The sequence below is a fragment of the Bombus vosnesenskii genome, unplaced genomic scaffold, assembly GCF_011952255.1.
Source record: "Bombus vosnesenskii isolate JDL3184/JDL3185 unplaced genomic scaffold, Bvos_JDL3184-5_v1.1 scf7180000013445, whole genome shotgun sequence".
NCBI classification, from domain to species: Eukaryota; Metazoa; Arthropoda; class Insecta; order Hymenoptera; family Apidae; genus Bombus; species Bombus vosnesenskii.
The window spans coordinates 378704-401283 of record NW_022883056.1 but is presented as its reverse complement, the minus strand read 5'-3'; the positions used below and the strand labels follow the sequence as shown (position 1 = coordinate 401283).

Genomic DNA, 22580 nt, shown 5'->3' with positions numbered 1-22580 from the left:
GATTTCGACGCAGGGGAAATGAAATCTCAGTTCTCGACAAGAATTACGTAATAATTGTGGCCTTCCCTGTCGCTGGGAAGCGCTAACGATCTTCATTCGTTTACAAATATAGAAAATACGTCTGTCGTATTATAACAAAGTAACAAACATGATACACCTAAATTAACCTGCCTTCGCTCCTCCCTTGGCGGGTCTCTGAAATACAAATACGAAAATTGGAAAAGAATTAAATTTAAGTGAAAATATTCCTTAAAAAGAAATCATATGATTACATGATACATTTCGGCGAATAAAATATGACGCGAACAATACGAATGACTTAGATTACTTTACCAGACTAAAGGTGCATGGATACGATATAACATTTTGCAAAAATTAAATATTAACTTGTAGTATATTTCGATTTATTATTGCTCTGAAGGCAAAATATATAAAACTCGCATGGTAGTAAACGCGTGAAAAACTTCTTATATTTACTAAAAAAGTTGAAAAACGAAGTTGAAACGTAAAAATTAAAAGTTCGAAGTAAGGTTAAACACTGACGTTAATAATAACTTCCGTTTTTCTATTTATAGAACTCTATAAAATCGCTTTCCTCACCAGAACTTCTTTGCGGCCTATGATCTTGCACTGAGGGCGACCGACCATACCATACTGGTAGTTACATAAGCAATCTTTCTGGAGTTCTAAATTAATGAGTCCATCAACGACCCTTCTTGCCGCTACTTGGATGAATTGTTTCTTCTGATTCGGCTTGGCTTCCAAGAAGTTGTTAGAACTGAACGCAGCACCACCAGACTACAATATGATATCAGGTAAATGTTCGATTCAGCTTCCTATGTGTTTCTGTCTTTCGAAACGCTCACGAGCTACGTAATAATAGATGAGGATCACTTGTTGAACACTTACGGATACCGCAAAGTCAGCGCAGACGTCGTTGATCGCCGGTGAGAGATTGCTCTTCATGTCGGTATTTCCGGTAAGAGGCTTCTTCTTGCTGTCAGCGAACGTGTACACGCTGTCTTGGTCGTATCCGACGATATTCTTTAGAGGTTTGCCCGAGACGAGCAGCTCTTCGGGATACGACACATGGTAGTAGGTGAGCCCCAAATCACGATATATCTTGTGACCGAGCAAAAGCCTGAGATGTTGCAACTGAAAGAGAAAACATGGTTTAAATATTATTTAATTCCACAAATCGATCAAATTCTACAGTCGAAGTACGTTCTTCTTGACGATTATTAGCAGATATTTATGCAAATACATATCTTCGAGAATATAATTAAAAAAGTAGAAAATTTGTTTTATTTAAAAAGTATCATAGGAAGCAATACACTTGTACCATGCCATATTATGTACCTTTTGTATAATATTTTACTTCCATATTTTTTATAAACGCATAAAAATTCGCGATCTAATTATTAAAAAATTTAAATTTACATAATTATTCGCGGACAGTCTAATGATTAATGATCATAATTGAGGATTATTTTTCAATTTCTGATCGATTTTATGATGGATTATCTATTCATCAACTATATGTGTGTAGCGAACGTGTTAAACTAGCACTTAACGTCATAGAAAGTCTTACTTACCGAAATAGGGAAAGGACTCTTCTCACAAGGGTTCGCGATCACTGCGATCACAGCTTTGGCCGCACCAGGTCTGAAGGGATATCGAATCGCAGTCTCGTAAGCGTCGGTCAACTTGAATGTACCCAGCTCGACGTCCAATTTCTGGCGTAAATAATTAAGCCTCTTCTCCGTATCGCCCGTCTTTGCTTCCTAGAAATCGTTATTTTCTTTTTTACTACACATAAATCACGCCAGCTACAAAAATGTCGGGACATCCTATGAATCGTGCTAACGTGTATCAAAAAACAAGAAACCAGAAACGAAAAAATACATAGAAATTGATTATTGTTGTTTATCGTTTATTATTTAGGTAATAGTCTCTGAGTTTTGAGGATTTCTAACTGAGAAACTGCTAACTAAGAAATTAGGGTAGTTTTTATACTTTGACACTTCTTGTTATTATAGAGACGTAGAAAATTGTCTTAGAAATCAACAATTTTAAGATATTTACAAAAATTAACTACATATATGTATATATTCTATTCTAATTATCAATACTGTTTCTATTAAATGAAATAAGAATAAATAACGTGGAACCTCGTTCCAGAAAACAAATTACTTTTACTGTTAATTTTTGTACATATCTTAAGGTTCACGATTGTTAAGACATGTCACCATTCCTATACATATGTTGTATAGTTAACGATATGCTTTGAAATTGCTCATACGTTCTTCAAATGCAAACGCGTTTAATAGACTTCGACTTCATTTACTAAACAGAATATTCATCGAGCAACGATCTACTATGTATTACGAATAGTTTCTGTCGTATTTATCCACGCAGATTTTCTTGTTTTTCAATCGATTTAGCGATAGTATTTTATATAACTCAGGCAACTGCTAGTAGACGTATCCAATTATAAGTCACAACAAGGAAAATCAATTTTGAACGGTGAATCAACTTCTTGTTATTGAAAATGAATCGTATAAAACATGCGGGGCGCCGACCACGTGATTTCCACGCGCATCTAGAGAAAAAGTTAATGATGTCGGTGAATGGCGTGTAAAAAAACGATCATTACGTCGATCGGAAGTGTAATTGAACTCTTGAATGATCTTTACTGTTCGGTTCATTGCATCAGCCTCTACTTCTGCCACATGTTTCTTTAATGAGATTCGAAGCGTTCATTTGTGGAGTAAATGAAAGGATAATTCGATTTCCTTCGAGACGTTTGAAAAACGTAGCCTTTTTGATGGCTAATGATATTTTGTTGTGTATTTGGTGCCTATGAAAAATTATATTCACGATATTATAAAGTTTTTGATAAATAACTAAATGCTTCGATCAAAGAGGAATTGATCTATTGAAAAGATACCTCTTGATTTTAATTGGATCGTTTAGCTCATTTATCGGATGTATTAAATTACAGACGAAATAGGCGAATTTTTACTAAAACCTTCAATGAAAATAATAGAGCTTGATCATAATGCAAAACAATTATTTTACCTGATCGTTACAGGTGACTTCTTTTTGTCGATCAGGTTATTTGTTCTTTTTTACATTTGTGTCTCTCGATCTAAATCCTTTATATCAATAGCAACTTATCTGTACTTTTATTGTATTATGTAATATTAATACAGTACAAAAACTGTATTAATATTACGAACATTATACGAACATATTTTGCCTACGTTACGTCCAAGTTTACATCTCTTTAAGAAATATGCTGGAATTTTATTTGGATCTATGTTTTGTTCCAATAAACAATTTGCTGTGTTATGATAGTTAATAAAATACTAACTTGGAGTTTAAAAAATCGACTAGCTTCGAGCTTTAAATTAATGTATAATAGATACCATCGAACGGCACGTTTAATTACTAATTTCTGAAATATTGCTTTAAAGTTAGAAACAAGTTTTCCAAGCAACGCGTTCGACAGCATTTTATCCGACAACGCTACGAATCTTCCACTTAAAGTTTCGTGACGAACTTTTCAAATAACTTTGTTTATCTAATATCTTCGTTTATCGTGTCGAGAAAAGTTACTGTTTCCCTATATAATGCCTTAAAGAAGTAGAATTACCTGCCAAGTAACTGCTGGTTTCTTTTCGTGGAACTTCATGTTCTTCACCTCACCGTCAATGTTGGTGTCGCCATTCAACGTATAGTGTTGTGGCCACTTCATATTCTCGCTGAATCCAATAAGTCCAATGTGTACATCTCTGTAAAATTAATTGTAAGGAAAATGGTAAACATTAATCTGGAAAAAATCGGTCAAATATAGTGAAATCTACACAAAAGGAGACAAGAAGTGTGTTCTCTAAATTTCTTTTTAATCCTTAGTTGAGACTGTGATTGAGTTGTTTGAGACATTACTACATTGAGATTTAAGTACGCATATTTTTACACTTCAAAGACAAAATACATGTTAATAATATTGTTACGACCGTTCGCGGAGAGACGCGGTCGCTAGGAAAACGCGTCAGCGAGAGGCGTAAATTCTCGCTACGATTATGTTAATCGACGCCGCGAAATAGTCGTTCCCCTGTTTCGGTTAAGATAACAGAGGTGGTTTAATGAATGTGACACTGTATTAACAGGTTAACATAGAATAATATATTTTACAATAATATGATGAATATGTTACAGAAATTTGACTCGACTTTGCGATATCTCTAGATAAATTCGTTTGCTCGTCAGATTTGTCGAAATGTCACGTTTGACTCGTCAGAAGGAACTGAACGTCCTTCGATTATTCCTTTGTCTCATTTGAAAGACTATGATCACGTATGCCTCTTTTTGCGTGAAAAACATAACGGTCAAAAATCGACGTTTCTAGAGCTCACTGCTTGGCGACAACAATGCTCTCGTCGATACATTGTATATGATCCGGTGGGCAGATAAGACGGTCTGCCTGCGACATTGTAGGACCGCGAGCGACGGTTAGAAAATACAGCCTGTGGTAAGCCTCGTGGCGTAACAAATATAGTTTGATTTTATATTACGTATCGGCATCCAATATATATTTTTAATAACCTTTGTCTAAAACAGTCTAATATTTATCGAATAATATAACTTTGGTAATTTTTGTATAGTTCGAATTTTGTAATTTTTATTACGCGGTGTTGCTTTTATAGTCTTATTATTGCATAATTAACTATAAGTAGCTATATCGTTTCTAAACTTGTTACAATATTTTATATTTATTTAACTGTGAAATTACTTGAAAAAATGCAGTTATTTTTATGTGTATAATGCAATGAATTAGGAAATGCATATGAATCAGAAGAAGAGATTTCAAAGATTTGTTTCTGTGATAAATCGAAAATCCAACTCACGTAATTCCTTGTTGTTTCAATTCCTCCCTGACCTCAGACATCAAAGGAACAATCATCTCTTTGTAGATTTTGTCGTTCGGTGTCTGTTGTTCGATTACGAAAACAATGTCAGCCTCTTTCTTCGGAACTATCACGCTGAACGTGTCGCCTACCTCGATTTCGTTTGCTCCTACCTTGCAATTCACTGAAAATAGGAGGAAAATACTTAGCTCCATTTATCTCGAACGTTTAGAGTCAATGGTACGCTTTAGAGGGAACTCACCACAAGACGCTGGAAGCTGAGTGCTCATGACGCCTTGCTCGTAACAAGCATAGTGATAAGCTGTGGCAATTATGCAAGCTCCGTTTGGTGTATTAACGGCGGTCGCATGATCGCAAGCTTCGCGATACAGTACTGGATTGACGATATTGAAGCAAGATCTATAATCATATTTTATCAAATATTAGAAAAACTTGAAATTAATATTCAATTTAATATTCATTAATTCATATTTAATATTCGATTAGATATTACAATAATATCATATTATTCAAATAAAAAAGTATAAATACGAGTGATTTGTAATATGGATGAAAAATTTGGGATTATTTATTAAATTAGAAGAAAACTTTGATTTTCTCGGTGAGAGAAGTATAAAATTTTATGTTCGATATTTTCAATACGTATAGACGAGTTTTTAGATATAACTGCAAGGAAATTGTAAATTACGATAATTAATGTTAACAATCAAGGTCAAGTTACTGAACTATAGAGGAAAGATATCGTAGATTTCTTATTTTTATGCCACATGACAAAAAAGGAGAGCAACGTCACCGAAACTTAATGCAAATTTGTTAGGTTCGAAGATATAAGCGATTAAAAGGATTTTGTGAAAAAGTAAGATAACTAATTTTATGACGATCAATATTTTTGAAAGGTTCGATGAACTAAGGAAGATACATATCTTATCTTAATACTAAGTAGAAACGTCAAGTTATGTGATATAGGATTGTGTTCACACACACGAAGTATGTTCATCTTTAAAATGGAACTTGCAAACAGAAAGTAGAGTTATCACGTTTTACCCATGAGAGAGTTGTTCGTGTTATTTCGTTAAATGTTATTACATCAAGAAGAATGTGTATCCAATTAGCAAATAATAGAAGTGGTACGAGCTTACATAAACTTCTTTTATGTAAAAAGAAAACGTGTACGTACTTCAAAGGCGAATTGGAGCTAGTAAAGTAGTCGGTACAGATTGGAGCATGGTTTTTGTGGTCCATTGCAGTCGCTTCTGGACATTCACCCTTTAGCTTGTACGCGTTTCCAAATTCTGATCCACTTTCGGTGATCTAAACATACAAAAAAGATTCGTATTTTCGAATTATATATAGAACAATTATTTTTATTATTTAATTATCCAAACACGAAACAAACATAAATGAAGAGAAATCTAATTTTATCCTGTCCTAAATGGATAAGATTATTGTCGTTCTATTTAAAATGAATATATATTCTTTACATACTAACTACATAATAATTCTTAAAAATTAGTTTTAAACTAGATAATAATTTTTAAAGATTCTGGTAATTTCCTAATGATTTCTCAGATTTACTTAAATTTTAATAATTATCCTGATACGTATGAACGAAAGTGTATCCTTCGTGTTGCTTTTTTTACACAAATTTTGTAGCCTAATCGTCGGTAATTCCAGTGCGAAAAAATCTGTATCTCGTTAACTCTTTTCGAAAATGTACCTCACGAATGGAAGCGTTACCCTTTAAAGATCGAACGATACTCCGGTTGGAGCGTGAGCTTTGGTGCCCGTACGGTTTCCACGAGTATCCATTTCCACGAACTCAGAAGCTCTTTAGAGACTTCGTGATACAAGACACATACCTTTCCGGAGGGCAGAGTAAAATCATCGTATGGCTCGTTGTTGCCATCGCCAAGGATTCCACGGAGTTTACCCAAGTAGAAGCCAGAAACATGGACGGCGCAAATCATAGGTGATTTATTGGAGCATGTAACTCGGACACCATAATCGGACTTGATGTTGCTGAATGGTGGGAAGAGATAAGCGTGCAGATTCTTCGTGCTCGTTGGGAACTCGGCCGGTTTGTTGTTCATCAGGATCTGAATGAACAGTCACACTTGTATTCAAATGTCACAGATAATACAGATTTATTATTAATTGATACTTTTAATATGATTTGACTATAAACTCAAAAGGAAATTAAAAGGAGAAAATTAACCTTACGAAGAAATTGGATAAAAGTGGAACTCTTTGAATTTTAGGCTATTAGCTAATAACAGTTCAACTCTAATTTTAGATATTTTTAAGCAATTTCGTTCAACTTTCCTTTTTGCAAACGATTTCATAAATTACCATAAATTACGAATCATTTGTCAGAAGAAAATTTTCTCACTTACGTTTCCATTGCTCTTGAGGGTGATGCTCTCTTTCAGCTCGGTAACCGTGATGCTGACCAGATTTCCTTCATTGAAGTTTGCTATGACAGAGAAATTTCCATCCTGCATATCTTGTGCTAGAACATAAGTGCAGGTACCCGGCAAGCTCAAATGACGTCCATCAAACGTGAAGAAGTGTCCTCCATGAGTGACGACTCCTGATTTGCTGAAGGGTGGTATGAGATCTTTTAGATGAGCGGTCGGCCTAAATGACAAACGAACATTTTTGTAATTCTATTTGTCTGTGTCAATTTTCAAATTACAGTTGTCAAAAAATGCTGTTTTAACTCTCAAGTATGAGCGTTGTTTCCATCCTTCCAATGTGGACGATATAGAAAGAATAGAGCGAGACATTTAAACGTTTTACAAGATCGTTTATCAAGTTATTTACCTGTAAGCGCGATACAGATCCAAAGGCGTTGGTAGCTCTCTGTTACGTAAGAGATTCACAACAGAGGATTGGATGGCGGAAATACCTGGGAGTCTGGACAAAAGAGTGAAATCGAGTGGTTGGACTTGAACGAAAGAGAGCAAGTTGCCCCACGAAGACTGTTTTTGCAACAGAGTCAGAACTGATTGAATTGCGGACGAGAGTTGCGAGTAGATCTTCTTCAGTTCGTTCGCCTCGTCGACCTGTAACAGTTTTGTCAATTCTTCTTTGATTTGTCAAAATTAATACTTTCATTGGTTTCATGAGATTATTATTATAACATGGAATTTACGTTATGAATTAATCTAATTACGTATTCATAGATAACGACAACAGTCTAGATCTAGAAGATCAACGGTCTGGAAGAGTGTAAACTTATTGGACGACTTAATAGATGCGACTTCTTCTGAATATCAAATCTATCAAATTTGCATATGTATGCTCGAGGAAACATACCTTCTCTTGTTTGATATGCTTGAAAACATACTGGCAAATGCTGTCGACAAGATGCTGTAATTCCGCAGTAGGCAGAATACTCTTTGTGACCCTGCACAGTTCTTCGATCGGAACCAGAACAGTTTGCGGTATCTCAAAGTTCTTCAGATCTTCCAATTTCTCCTTCAGCACTTCGTAAACAGGCAGGGCCTTCAGTTCGTTCATCAGCAAAGTATAGAATTCTTCGACGCTTCGTTTGGCCTGTTCCAATGCTATCAATACAACCTTCGCGGAGTCTTGAACTATTCCAGAGACTAAACCTATGGTATCATTTATTTCCTTTTGATGCTGATTTATCAAGTCAAGAACCGCGTTAAGATAAATATTGGCGAGTTTTGCCAAGGTCTCGAGGATATCCATAGCTTGATGGAATATCTTTTCGTATGATTGTTTCAATTTAGGACAAATCGACTTAATGGCTTCCTTTAGGTTGGCCGTTATGTTGGTTAATTGTTCTTGAAGTTTATCCAGACCTTTCGCAATTTCTTTCATCATCTCCGTTATAGCTGTCACAAGGACGCCAAAGTATTTGTTCCTTGAAGAGAATGAACGTTTTTAAACATTTCACGTAATCCTTAATTTGTCTTCTTATTCTAACATTGGAACTATCGATCTTTAATATCTATTTAAGTATATCATATAGTAGTTGATTGGAATTAAAGCAGTATAATGAAAATTCCCTAATGCGTGTAATCATATTTCTGTCGCAAGAAAAGCAAGTATTTTGATATCGTTAAAAACACTCGCATGTTTATAGTAATTGCAAAGATAAAAAGTCTCATACCAGTCATTTTGGTTTGGTAGATCCTAGCACTAATTAGGGATAAATTTTCGACACACGAAACTTTCTACTATTTTTGTGATTCGAGACTCAGGTAAATGACAATCTTTATAAATAACTTAGGTGAATGTTGTAATTATATGAATTTAGTTCTGTTCAACTAATAACGATGCAATTAAGTTCGTGTTTTGAGACTTTAGACTTATTTTAATTACTATAATTTTTCCAATAAAGAATTTTTTGATAAAAATTTAACAGTTTAGAAAGTAAGGAAGAAAGAAATAAACGTTCCAGATTTTGAGCTTTAAGTTCAGTTTCGAGTTTCAAACTCTGGTTTTGACCTATTTTTAGTTAAAAGTTTCCTAATATTCTAATATGGACGTTATCTTTATACATAATATAGATCTATATAGATTCTAATATAGAATACTATAATGTATATATGTACATACACGATGTCCCAGGATATTGCAGCGAAATGGTACCAGCATATTCTATGAGTGAAAATAAGAAAAAGATGTCATGTAAACATAAGCTCACGAATGCTTTGTTAAAATGTTATAATAGAAATACGAAATAACAGTGAATTATATTTTTTTCGATATAATGGTTAAACAAATTATCACTTATGGAAGATCACTTGGGAAGTTTCAAAAGTAATTCCAAAGTTTACTAGATAAGAATTAACATAAAGAATTTGTAATATGTTCGATAAAATTATAGGAAATCAATAAGAAATTTGTAATATAATAAATTCTGTATTTACAAGGCAATATCCCGAAATGGAACTAAATATCGCCGATTCACCTTTATGTTTTAACCAAAACCAAAAACCAATCCGTTGTTATATTCGTATTTTTATTATAATTTTTTATATTTAAGCATTTATGAGTCTATGCTTAGTGTACTCTTTTCTTAACTTTACTCTTTTCTTAATTTTATTCATAGAGTATACTAGCACTGTTTGGTGACTATTGTAGTATATATTACATAGTAGGTAATATAATACTATATAATACATAGTTTATAATGTTTTCTAAATAAACAAATACTTCGCTTAGTATGGACTAGACAAAGATAATAGTATCATTTCAATTTGTTTTATATATATTTTTACTAGTAAATAATTTTGTCCACCTAATGAAAGTTTCACTGTTATCAATTTCAATATACAAGATATCTCATTCAAAATAGTCTAAACTAACTTTTCTCTACATATATTATACATTTATTAAAGAACATCGGTAAGTTTAAAAAAAGGGAAAAATTATTTGATAACGATTACCGTGATACTGTTTAAATGACTTCACGTAATCTAAACTATATTTAACTATATTTAAAATATATTTAAATTATATTTTTCCAATAGTTTCTGTATCATCACAAGTTAGTACAGAATACGATTAAGTGTCTATTTTATGCGCAATATCCTTTGGCTCATGTTAAATGTCACTATAGGAAATAGAATCTCGTAAGAATACTCACAAGGTAGCCTGGATTTCTTTGATGCTCTCGTCAGCATTGAGTTCGTCCTTTATTTTGTTCAATTCTGTTTGATAATAATCTAAAAGTGGCTTCATATTTGGTTGCGCCTTCTTCAGATGTTCGATGAAGTCTGTGCCTTCTGCTTTCACTTGGTTCAATGCGTAGTCGTCGACGTCTTTTAATTTCTTCACAAGCTCGAGAATCTTATTTTTGTTAATTTCCTGTAAAAAGTCAAATCAACGTAGATAGCGAACATTTATGGGATAATTTTACGATGTGTGATCGATCGTATTAACAATTTAATGATGATCAGACTATGGATGTTAATGAAAATTCTTATTTTTAAAGAGAAATGAAACACGTAAGCAGCGATTTGTTTCATTCATCAAATTTAATAGCTAGTGTCTTTTCTTAGGATATTTTCTATAGGATATTTTTTGTATGTTATACGAATTTTGCGCATTTCTTCATATTTAAATGCATAAACATCAGTGGTGTTTACTTGTCATTTATCTCTGTAGAGACAACAATTCGCTCTTACGAAGAACGCAAACATTACTTGATCAAAGAATCGCAGAATCACAATAATATAATAAAGATCCCTATCGTCATTATCGAACTCTAGTAAATTGCCCTAACTCAATTTATCGCTGGACAATCAAGTTTACTTACCACTAACTCGGCAACATTTTCTTTGTTGAAACCAAAATCGGGTTTCAGGAATTGTTTCTCGTCCAAATGAACCAAACCGTGGAATAGCTCCTTCTTCGCCCCATTTATGATAGCATTCCCATGGATCTCCGCCAGTTGACCAAGAACAACTTGTCCGTTGACGCTAAATTTGACCTTAGGGTTACCTGAAATTAATGCATTCAAAATGAACACACATTGAGATGAACTTTCGAACGTCGACATAAATTTTTTGACAAATTTTTATGAGTTCGATAATTTTGCGTTCTGTAAATCTGAAACGACTTGAAAACGTGTATGCAACTGCAGGGCATCCTGACTGGTTTGCTTGCCTCGCGTACTTTAAGTTACGGTTCGAAGTAACTCGAGCGAGGTAGCTAATCGGGTCAGGCACTGTTCGTGTCAAAATATCAAGCTTACCTTTGAAGTATGCTTCAAACTTGAATGGGTTCAAGTTATTGGCCTCGTAACTCATAACGCGAGGAGCCTCGCCCAAAAGAGACAGTTCTCTGTATATTTTTTGCTTGTTCTTGGAGATATCCAGCTTCCAATCATCCTTGATCAGTTCTTTGTCAGGTAAAGTGACAAACAGATAAACATGGCTTGTATCAGCAGAGAAAAGAGCACCCAAAGTTTTTGGTTTTTGTTTCACGTCATTGTAGGTGAAGAAATTGCCGAATCCTATTTGTTTGGTAGATATTGTCAAATGAGATTTCAGATCGAGCTTCAATTGCTGGCCACGGCTATTCACTTCGACCGAACTGGTCAGGTTTTTGCCTTCTGGAAGTTCTTGGTTTTGCACATTCACCGCAATCGTGATCTTCTGACTTTTCTTGGCGAACACGTCTATGTCCAAATTAGCGTTCAATAGTTGTTGCTCCTTGTTACAGTGCACATTTCCTTTCACTACCATGTCCTGCAAATGAGAATACACAAAATATTCGACATTTGTATTGTACATTTTTCACTACGAAATTTTTACTTTTCCCTTTTTTTATTTTTAGATAAAGTGTAACTGGGTCGCGAGTTAATTTAAATTTTCCATTGAAAATTTTTCATTCACAGTACGAATCATCGTGTACATTTTGAAAGATTATTCTGGATTTTCTATACAGGATGTTGCGTTTCGAATCGAAGTTATACAGATACAAATGAAATGTGACTGTTCGTCATTATGTATCATATTAATTTTACCTTGGACTGCGTTGGATACGAGAATTTTGTTTCCCCATTAAGGGACATGCTGTTCTTGTCGATATTAATGTCTCCATTGACAGACAAACTGGTCTTATCAGATGGTTTGTTCTTTCTGTCCAGATAAAGAGACGCATCGACCTTGTATGACGCGGTCTGTTTGGTCTTAGGTAGATCGTATGTGAAAATGGCAGCTACTTCACGGGAAGGCAAAGATACAATGGAAGCTGCAATCATAGATATTATTAACGTATTAGTTCCATTAACGTTTGAAATTATTTCAATAATTATTCCTCGTTTTTACCAGCTTCTTTGGGATGAATGTATAATTGATAAGTGTATTCGGTCTTGTCCTTTGAAGAATGGAGATAGAGATTCGTTTTGTGGTCGAATATCGGGTTTTTCAACTCCGTCCTGGTCTTCAGACCGAATTCTACAGGTACGTTGAACTTCTTCAGATCGACTTCTACCGTTACTTGATGTTTTAGTAATTTTTTCTCTGAAAATAAAGCATTCGAAGTTTCATTGAAAATCTCATTGAAAATTCTTATACGATTCTGATACGATTTTATCTAAATTAGTAATTGCAATAAGTATTATTAGATTAATAGTTAAAATAAATAAAAATAAATCATGAAATTATTCTAGACATTTTGAATTGATTTTTTACAGGATTTTTTGCCACTAACTTTTTCAACGAAATCTAAGATTGACTTAAGTTGAGTATTTCTTTTAACTCGTTTTCTAACAATTTTGAGAATTCTTTTTCTCACTGCAATAGTCATTCCAATTTAGTTGCTTGAACTCGAACTCCGATTCTAAATCGGATAATTCGACCTGTTGATACGAACCTAAACTTGAAGTTGAATCGATACGATCTGAAGTCAAGTAACCTGCCTAATCTAAACGACGTTTAAGGCTATGGAAACATTACTCACGTTCTACGTTCATAATCGATTGAAGTTTGAACTGAGCGCAGTCCTTGTTCTGCTCGCAGTAGCTATTGAACACGTGCAGCTCTTTGTTCGATAGTTTTAGTTCACCCACGATGGCAGATGGCTCGAAATTCACGTTCAACACTATTGCCACGCCAACTTCTCCATCTTTTTCTTGACTCAATTGTTGACGAGTATATTTGAAGGAGGAGCTCCTTGTATCATCGCCGACCTTCATGCTTCCATTGCCCTCCACCACGATCTTTCCATCCTCATCGCGACGTTTGTAGTTTGTGCTGGATATATAATACAACATGTACCTATATTTACATCCTGATTGGGTACATTGTATTAAATTGATAAATAAACTGCGGATTTTCTTCTTATGCATTTATGAAAAATTTTAGGATACATATATAAAATGGCCAATTTTTAGGGAATTGTATTTCACCGATGTCTAAAATACAGACACATTTATATATGTAAAAATAAAATTCCATATGTAGTCTATATGTGCAATGTAGAAAAGCATAGAGTAGATTTATTTTTACATCTTTTAATTCCATTTATAAAAATATGGAAAACGAATGAGAAAATATAGGAATTAAAACACACGTAATTATATTTAATACGCGGAATAAGTATCTATTTCACTACGTTTCATTTCATTAATTACGTTCGGAAAAATATAAATTTGCTTAAATATCCACAGTCTATTCATAAAGATCATAAAAAAAATTTGTGGGAAATACCTCCCAGTTACGATGTTCTTGCCATCGCTGGTCACAGCCATGGTGATGAGCTTGCCGTTCTTTGGTGTTGGTTTGTTGGCGATTTCAGCATGGATCTTGCGGTGTTTGATTTTGTCGCTATCAAAGTTCGCGTTAATCACGAAATTGTCGATGCTTTCGAGATCCACATGCGCATCAGCCTTCGCGAATCCTTTAGGAGTGTCCACTATCCATTCACCTGTGACATGATACAAAAATTTGGCCATTTGTAATTAATTCAAACAAAAATTCTCAATTTTAAAACAACATATAAAATGATCTACGAAAAGATAAAAATATTTATCAAAAAGAAAAAAGACGTGGAAAATTGAAATTGCTCACTTTATACATATATCACAGTCTAATAATATTATCTTTCCTCCATTTTAGATTTAAATTAAAAGTATTGAATACATTCTTGTAATTGTTAACCAGTTCTTCAGCAAATCTTATTAGTTAACTGTTCTAACAAAAGTACAATACTAAATGCTATAAACAGTGGAGTGAGAAATTGTAAATCAAAATTGCAGTGATCTTTCTAGAAGAATACTATTGATATATCGATGCTCGAATCACCTTTGTATTCCTTCTCATTTAGCTTTTGGAATTTGGAGAATATCTCGGTTTTTCCATTCGGACATGCAGATGTTACATGGAACAGACTGCTCGTGTCCAAATACTGCATTTCACCATTCAGAGTATATTTGTTACCGTCAGCAACTGCTTTACTGTCGATTGTTAGCTTGTTTTCTTCTTTCAGTCTCTGTAAAATCACACGAAATAAGAAATTAGATGAACAAGTATCCTGCTAGTAAATTTATCAAATTTTGTCGAGTTTTCTATATTAGCATTGTTTTCCAAACTTTAGTCAGATTTTTTTCATTTTGAGGCCTGTTTTGTGTGACCAAGTAATTCTTTCTTATTTTCTAGTCCACTATATTAGAAGTTGTGAATAGCACAACATAATTTTTTATTTACGTCTTTTACACATATATTTCTCATATATTTTATCCCATCCTGAGAAATATTCCTTTCATATTTCATATAACATATAACGATCCAAGGATTACGAGAAGGTTAAAGAATCAAAGCCAAAATAAAAATACTTAAATCGTAAAATACCTTGTAAGCGAGTTGCAAATCAACGTTGCGCAATTTCTCATGGAGTAAGTTGGCTTTAGCCTTGATGTTGACGATAGCGACTGTAGGAAGGTATTCGTTATCAGATCTAAACGAAATTGCCTTCTCTCCAAACTGGCCATCTAAATTCACCATAGCTGTCTTCTTCTCTGGCGTTGGATTGTACTTATAGTTGCTCGATAATTGTATACGAGGGAGATTCACAATGTCCAAAGTAAGTCTTCCTTGACCTTCGCTGGGACCTTCCATGTCCTTATTTAATCCTTTCAGCTCGATTTCTGAATTTAATTCGATCTTGTGATCGTTGTTGTATGTTAGCTTTATGTTGTCTGTAGCTTTCATGATATCCGCCTCATCAGAGTCCAACATACTTGAGGACAGCTCGAGCTTCAGGTTTTGGAGCTTTTCGCTAGGCAATTTCATTTCCAGATCACAATCCGCTCTGTATGGTTTATCGACATTGTTTCCGTGTCTTAGATTTACCTTGCTCTATAAAATTGGAAATTAATCTCAATTAATATTATTGATAACTACAATTTTGTTGATTTTCTGATTTTTAATGTTATTTAGTAGTTGAAAAGTTATTAAAAATATCTACTTAAATATAGTTACTCTTATTAAGTGCCCTAGATGGGTAGCTTTATTAATTCTTTTAATTTGAAAGAACTCGCATATTTAGCTTTCAAATTTGTTCAAAATAGCCTTTAGAATTGGAAAAAAATTCAGGAAATTTCTTACCGCCAACGAGAAATCATCTCCGACAGACGACTCGACGTTGTACGTTCCAGTATTGGCATCATGAACGCAGCCAAGCTGAACTTGTAGCTTCTTCGGAATATTCGCTCCGTCCAAGTTTATGCTCAATTCTCTCAGCTTTCCCTTATCCGCTTGTTCCACGTTCTTTCCACTCCATGTTAATCGCACATCCTTTCCGTCCTTATTGATGTACTTCAAGTTAGCGTTGCCTTTGAACGTTATCGCCACCAGATCAAGATCTTGTATGTTAGTATCGTAAATGAATTTCCTCGATGGTCCACCCTTTTGTTCGTAATCTGCCAATTCACTCGACACGCGTATATCATATTTGTTCTCCTTCTTCGCGCTGTTACGTTTTCCTTTGTACACGAGGTGTCGACCATTGGGTAAAGTAACGTCAGCTTCTAGTTGTAACTGGCCATCCTGTAGGGTGCCTTGCAACTGACCTTTGGCGTTAGCTTCCAACTTGTATTTCAAGAACTCTATCACGTTCTTCGTGTCTACGGACGTCTTTGTGATATCAGATACAGTAGAAACTTTGAGACGTTTGCTAGGATCCTTCTCAGCATCGTACAAAAGCTCGAGATTGCCTACATGTTGAGATCCAGAAACAGTTAAAGTACCGGTAGCCTTGATTTTTCGGTTGATCTTAGGAATATCCACGTTCAGGTTTGCGTCTCCTTGACCACCTTTATAAGAGTAATGACCATTAGCTGTTAAATAGTTCTTCAAGTTAACACTCAGTGTACCACTTGGATTTGGACTATGTTTGGTCTTCAATTGGAAGTTGATGTAGGTCGCACCATCGACTTTCATTTCGATGACAGAGTTAAGAAGTTGAGGATTAGCCTCCAGACCAGTGTCAACTTTCACCTTCACTCCATTCAGATTTAAGTGTCCATCCAGTTGTAGGTTCACGTTGTTCTTGCCAATATCATGGATCACCATCCCATCGGCGCTGTATTTGCCACCTGGTTTCATTTCGAGAGAATTGGTGAATTGGCTCTTGTGTCCATCCAGAATGATGCGCTTGCCTTTCACTTCGATGCTGTTTTCCATAAATTCAACTTCCAGTTCAACTTCATAGTCACCAGGTTTCTCCGTGTCTCTCTTGGCAGATAATTCGGTCCCATACTTGAACAACTTATATTTCACTTCGATGTCAGTATTGACCGATTTGCGGGTTAGCTTTCCATCGTACTTCAATTTGAGATTGATCACCGGGTACGTGAGCTCGCTGTATACAGACCAAAGGAGATCCTTGGGATCTAATTTGTAAACAACTTTCTGTGTTAAGGACAAGCGATTGGTTTCAGACTTTGGATCAGGTCCGTAAATGAACACGAGCTTTTGTCCCATTTCATTCGGTTCTCTGTTGAACTCCCAGTTCAGGTTGAATGCACTGTTCGGATCGTTTGGAATGGCAGAAACTGAGAGCTTGTAGTCGTCGTTGCTTTTCTTGCCATCCAATTTGAATACTATGTTCCTGTTTGATTCTTGACTGATAACCGTGTCCACGTTAATGCTGGTAGGTGTCCATGCGAGATTACCATCAACAACAATTACTTTTGCACCACCAATAACGAAAGCTACCTTTTCGAACACGTACTTTTGACCACCTTCGTAATCAGAAACATCTATCGTGCCTTCCAGATTGTATTTGTATGGTGTCAGCTTCCCTGGGCCAGCAAGTTTTACGACATGCTCGGGTACCTTGTACTCCAATACAGGCTTGTATTTGCTTCCACTAGCTATTACCCCTATAACACCGTAGTATTCTACCTGATCGTGAAGAATAGTGACACTCACAGTACGTTCCTTTGGAGTATTCTTAAGTACAGCTTCCACGGAAGCTTTCTTAATAGGCGTGTCCAAAGCTGCTTTGATGTACCTGTTAGGTTCGACACCTGTTTCGACGATCAACGCTAGACGCTTGTTAGACCCGCTACTTTCATTGTCCAGCAAAAGTTCGAAGGAACGTTTCTTCTCGTCTTTGATATTGAGGTCAAGTTTGAAGTGATATTTGTTGATTTGTGGATTATTCAAGGTGATTGCAAATTTGGCTGGTCCGCTTAGGGGGAACAGAGGCTTTTGGATAACGGTACCTAGATCTTGATAAGGATATGATACTTTTCCGCAGATGGTTATACCAAGAATACTGGCTAGTTGTTCGAAGCAACCGGAGTGTTCCTTGCCCTTTGCGAATTTAGGAGCTACATATTCACTTCCTTTGGCTCCAGAGGAGAGTAGGACCTCGCTCTCCACGTTGATGATCTCCTGCGTCTTCTCAGGAATGCTATAGTGGATATCAATGCCGTGCCCGTCTAATACGGAGGCAATCAATTCATTGCTGGTAGCTGAATGAAGAGTGGTAACGATCTTCATTCCAGATTCGGCTCCAGGTGCTTTTACGAGCATATTTCCGACGATGTTGACAGAAACACTTGCTTCAGTAAGGAGTTTAAATTCGGCGTTCTTCGGATCATTCAAAATAGCTTTGAGATCTAGTTTTCCACCAGTCTTCAAACGAAGTGCGCTTGTTCCAGTCAGGCCAAGACTTAATGCGCTTCCCAAACCGGTGGGATACACTAAATCACTGTCGAGAAACTGGAGACAGTTCTCAAAGTCGTAGTCTAAGTCTTTGACAACGCCGAAGCCTTTCTCGAGGCTGTCGAAGATTTTGTCGATGATGGCTTTAGGATTCAGCTTGTGGGTATCACCTTGATAGCTCAAGTGCGCGAGTTCGACACCAAACAATTTGGCAGATAAGTCTACATCTAATTCCTGATCGACCTCGTTGTTTCTCAAGTGCACATTCTTCGCGAATTTATCCAATTCTGCCTGTTTCACATCACGTTTAGGTCTAATTTTCTCATACCGTTCCTTAATATATTTACCAAGCGAGGTAGCGGTATTGGTACTTTCAGTGTTCAAGTCGTCCAAGACCTCCCAGACTTTTCCCTTGGGTCCAAAGTAGTGCTCAATCACTCTGTCCAAATTCTCCACACGTGTATTCAATTCAAGAAAATTGAAGTTGCGTCCGAAGAGCTCCATTGTCATGTTTAAGTTTGTGGAACGTGGCACAAAACTATTTTGACTGTATATAACATTGTTCTCAAGGGTAGAACCGATACCAAGCGAGTCCATCTTATAAGATAATTCGTTGTTGAAGGAGAATTTCCTGAAGTCTTCCGGGAATTTTGTTCGAGGCTTGATCAGTCCAAGGTGATTCTTGGCATTCAGTTTGCTAGGATCTGTCGAGGCTCTCAGGTTTCTCAAGTGACTTTGGATGAAAGATCCTACCTGATTGACAGTCTCCTTATCCAGCACCTCTTTCAGAAGACTGGCTGTGTGTGGACAAGGACAGGCGACCATAGACAAATAAGACTTGATCCTAATTTCACTGTCTTCCTCTCGATCAGCTAGCACCTTAAACAGGATATTCTTCCATTTCATCGTGCACCTGGTTGGCAAAGCTTCAATAGCAGCGACTCGTACACGATTTCGTACGTTCTTATCAGCACCGATATTGGCCAATTTCTGCAAGGTAGCGTCATCAAGGAACTGAGTGTTACCTAGAGCTTTAAGAGCAGAGACGACGATGTTCTCCTGTTCCCTGGTCTTGGTTTTGCCGTTACCTACTTTCTCACGAATCTTGTGCACTGCCTGCTTCACTTCTGGCACATTGTCACAGGAGTGTACTTGGCAGTACTTGCCGATTACTTGACCAACTCCAAGGTAGCCAAGTCGGGGTAGGTTAGGCTGGTCCAGAAGAGTCGTTATGGCTGACACTGATGGCAGATGAACATGGCGAATGATAGTTAGACTGGCATAGAAGAGAAGAGTTTGGACAGTTGAGAGATCTTTGCTCTTCATTAGTTCTACTCCAACTTCAGCTGCTTCACCGCTTCCAGTTTGGAACAGAGCATCCAGTAATAGCTTCTGATCATTTTTGTCGGAACGAACCTTCCGATACACTGAAAGGATGTCATTCTTGTTGCTTAACCTGAGAACCTTCACAAGATCAGCGAATTTCGCAGCTGCTTCTGGTCTCACGGTACGCCGTGAGGCTACTTCAGTTTTGGCAGCTTTCAACGCATTGTTAATGGCTTCCGGAGAGGATTTCAATACTGGGTGTGGAGCTTCGAATATGATAGACTTTGGCTGGGATACTTCTGCGGTGGGATTGTCACTCTTTTCGTTCTTTAATGTTAATGTAGTTTCTACAATAGTCTTGGCACCAGCACTTCCATGGCTGAATGGAACGAGGTTGTACACTTCTTTGGATACAGCCTTGGTTAAAATACCGCGTTTGAAACGTTGCTCGATCGATTGTTGCGAACCGAGGACTGGAGAGGATTTCCAACCAGCCGCTGTGTCCATGCTGCCAGATACGAGTGCCTGGTCCACGTTCTCCCGGAATGCACACATAGCAAGATTTCTATTCTTATTCACGATCAGAGAGTCACCTTCCTTGCGGAAGTTAAACTCTGTTGGACAGGTTCCCATCACGTCAGTCTGAAAAGATGATTGATGTGATTATGATAATGTTTGGTTTATGTACAGTGGCCGACGAAAGGAAGTTTAGAAGATAGATAATGCGCAAAAATATATCATTTTACAAACTGAGGTTATATTCGATAAGAATAACGAATAACTACTCTCAGCATAAAAAATATATACTATAGAAATTACTAATCTTCATATATCAAATTTATACTTTCTTCTCTCTATTGCCGTAGGTGAGTATGCACTAAACATTGACGAAAGACTCATCTTTCATGTACATACTAAGTGTTCCATATAACTAGAACTAGCGATATCTTTAAAACAGTTATAGATAGAAAAGAATATTTTAGCAATATTTTTGGAAAATTAAATAGATCGAGATGATGCATTTAGTCGTATTAATCTTGTGTATTTTTGTGCATTGATGTATGTATAAAATGAAACTGCAGCTTTTATTTAAATTGTATTCTATGCTTTTGAACGCAGTCGATACATTCTTCAATTCACTACAGGAAAACTCTAAAATTCTAAAAATCTTAAGCGTTAAAGAATATATTAGTTTCAAAGTTATTGCAATTTGAAATTTATTATATTAATTTCATCATTGTTATAAGCAAATACAAAGGATTTTGATTAGATTCTAGATTTTTGAGATATCCACTTTTATTACATATCCCATAGTGTAAACAATGAAGACTATTTATGTCTGTTATCCTAAATTGTAGTCAGCCATTTGATTATGACTGAACATTAGCAAATAAAAATATTTTATATAAAGTAAAGTACTTTGGACCTGTGATTAATATTTTTGTCCCTATAAAATTAAGTTTATATTAGAAAATTCACTAAATTTCTAAAGGTTATATAAGGTTATTGTTGAGAAAGGAAATTAGCTATGAATCATGTTGAATAATATTATTTCAGGTTTCACGAACCTCGTGACGCGTGGTTACACCGTTATCCTGCATAACAGCCGATTGAAACATGGAAACAGCTGCTCTCTTGATATTAAGAGATGCTTGGGAGTCAGCTGAGTCGGTGCAGAGCTGAGTGTCAATATGGCCATCGTGGTAATTGAATTGAATCGGAAATTGTTCAACGTCTGGTGTCGACGGTGGCTGAAAAATGTATTTCACATCGTCAGCAAATGTAAGTACATATCTATTTTGTATGTTATATGTGGATTGCGGATATCATTGAAAATTTATGACTTTGCAGATAGAGTAGGTAAAGAAGTAAAAGAATAAGTAGAGCAAGTAAAAAGGAAGAAATTAAATAGGGATTCATATTACTTATTAAAAATTATAATGAATATTCTGCTGATAGGTGTATCATATTTTTGTATATTACATGTACTCTGTGCATTCTATCATCTTCAAATTTCAAAAATGCATCAAGCGTCTACAAAGTGTGATACACGAAACTATGTTTATGTTAAGGCATCGAAATCGATAAGAAGGCAGCTATTGGTATCACCTTATTTATATGTATGGAAAAATTGACGTCAGATTAGAATGCAGAAATAGAGAAAAAAGAAAGTTAAAATAGTACCGCTCCGTTGATTTGGACGTTCTTCAACCGTAGTTGATGCACACAATCCGGTTTCACAGACAATTCTACGGTGGCTGCCAGTTTAAGAGTTGCATCTCCTTGCGCGCCAGTGACAGACGTCACCGATGTACCCTCTAAGTTGTATACGTACGTATGCCCTTCCTGATACGCCTTTTTTGGGTGCACTATTTAAAAAGACAAAGAAGCTTTGTTAAACAAACTACGAGTGTCGTGGCTTTTCGAATTAACCGTCTGCCCGTTTACGATCTTTTGGAAGATTTTTCATGCATTAACATATTGTAACATCGAATGCAAATTAAATCTCGAAAACAAAATATCGAAATATATGCAAAATATTTGTATGTAATATAATCATTTCGAAAAGTTAAAGTTACAGTTAGAGTTGAAACTGAGCATCATCACACACGAAGTCTGTATTTGTTGAATTGTAATTATCAAATGATAAAATGATACGAAT

At 35.8% G+C, this 22580-nt stretch overlaps 1 protein-coding gene across 1 annotated transcript in view; it reads right to left on the bottom strand.

Annotated features, from left to right (window-relative positions):
- Positions 1-22580, bottom strand: part of LOC117238300 (apolipophorins) — a 46311-nt gene continuing 23731 nt past the window's right edge. The window contains exons 3-26 of the mRNA XM_033503111.1: positions 22103-22287; positions 21487-21669; positions 16025-20560; positions 15269-15775; positions 14723-14909; positions 14129-14345; positions 13380-13672; positions 12746-12940; positions 12442-12668; positions 11668-12163; positions 11230-11414; positions 10558-10778; positions 8253-8826; positions 7758-7999; positions 7328-7571; positions 6794-7030; positions 6112-6245; positions 5176-5333; positions 4914-5097; positions 3659-3797; positions 1596-1784; positions 910-1155; positions 601-798; positions 1-195 (exon numbers count right to left, since the gene is read on the bottom strand). Of these exons, the coding sequence (XP_033359002.1) occupies positions 163-195; positions 601-798; positions 910-1155; positions 1596-1784; positions 3659-3797; positions 4914-5097; positions 5176-5333; positions 6112-6245; positions 6794-7030; positions 7328-7571; positions 7758-7999; positions 8253-8826; positions 10558-10778; positions 11230-11414; positions 11668-12163; positions 12442-12668; positions 12746-12940; positions 13380-13672; positions 14129-14345; positions 14723-14909; positions 15269-15775; positions 16025-20560; positions 21487-21669; positions 22103-22287 (10010 nt within the window). The 3' untranslated portion in view covers positions 1-162. The remainder of the gene's footprint in view (positions 196-600; positions 799-909; positions 1156-1595; positions 1785-3658; positions 3798-4913; positions 5098-5175; positions 5334-6111; positions 6246-6793; positions 7031-7327; positions 7572-7757; positions 8000-8252; positions 8827-10557; positions 10779-11229; positions 11415-11667; positions 12164-12441; positions 12669-12745; positions 12941-13379; positions 13673-14128; positions 14346-14722; positions 14910-15268; positions 15776-16024; positions 20561-21486; positions 21670-22102; positions 22288-22580) is intronic.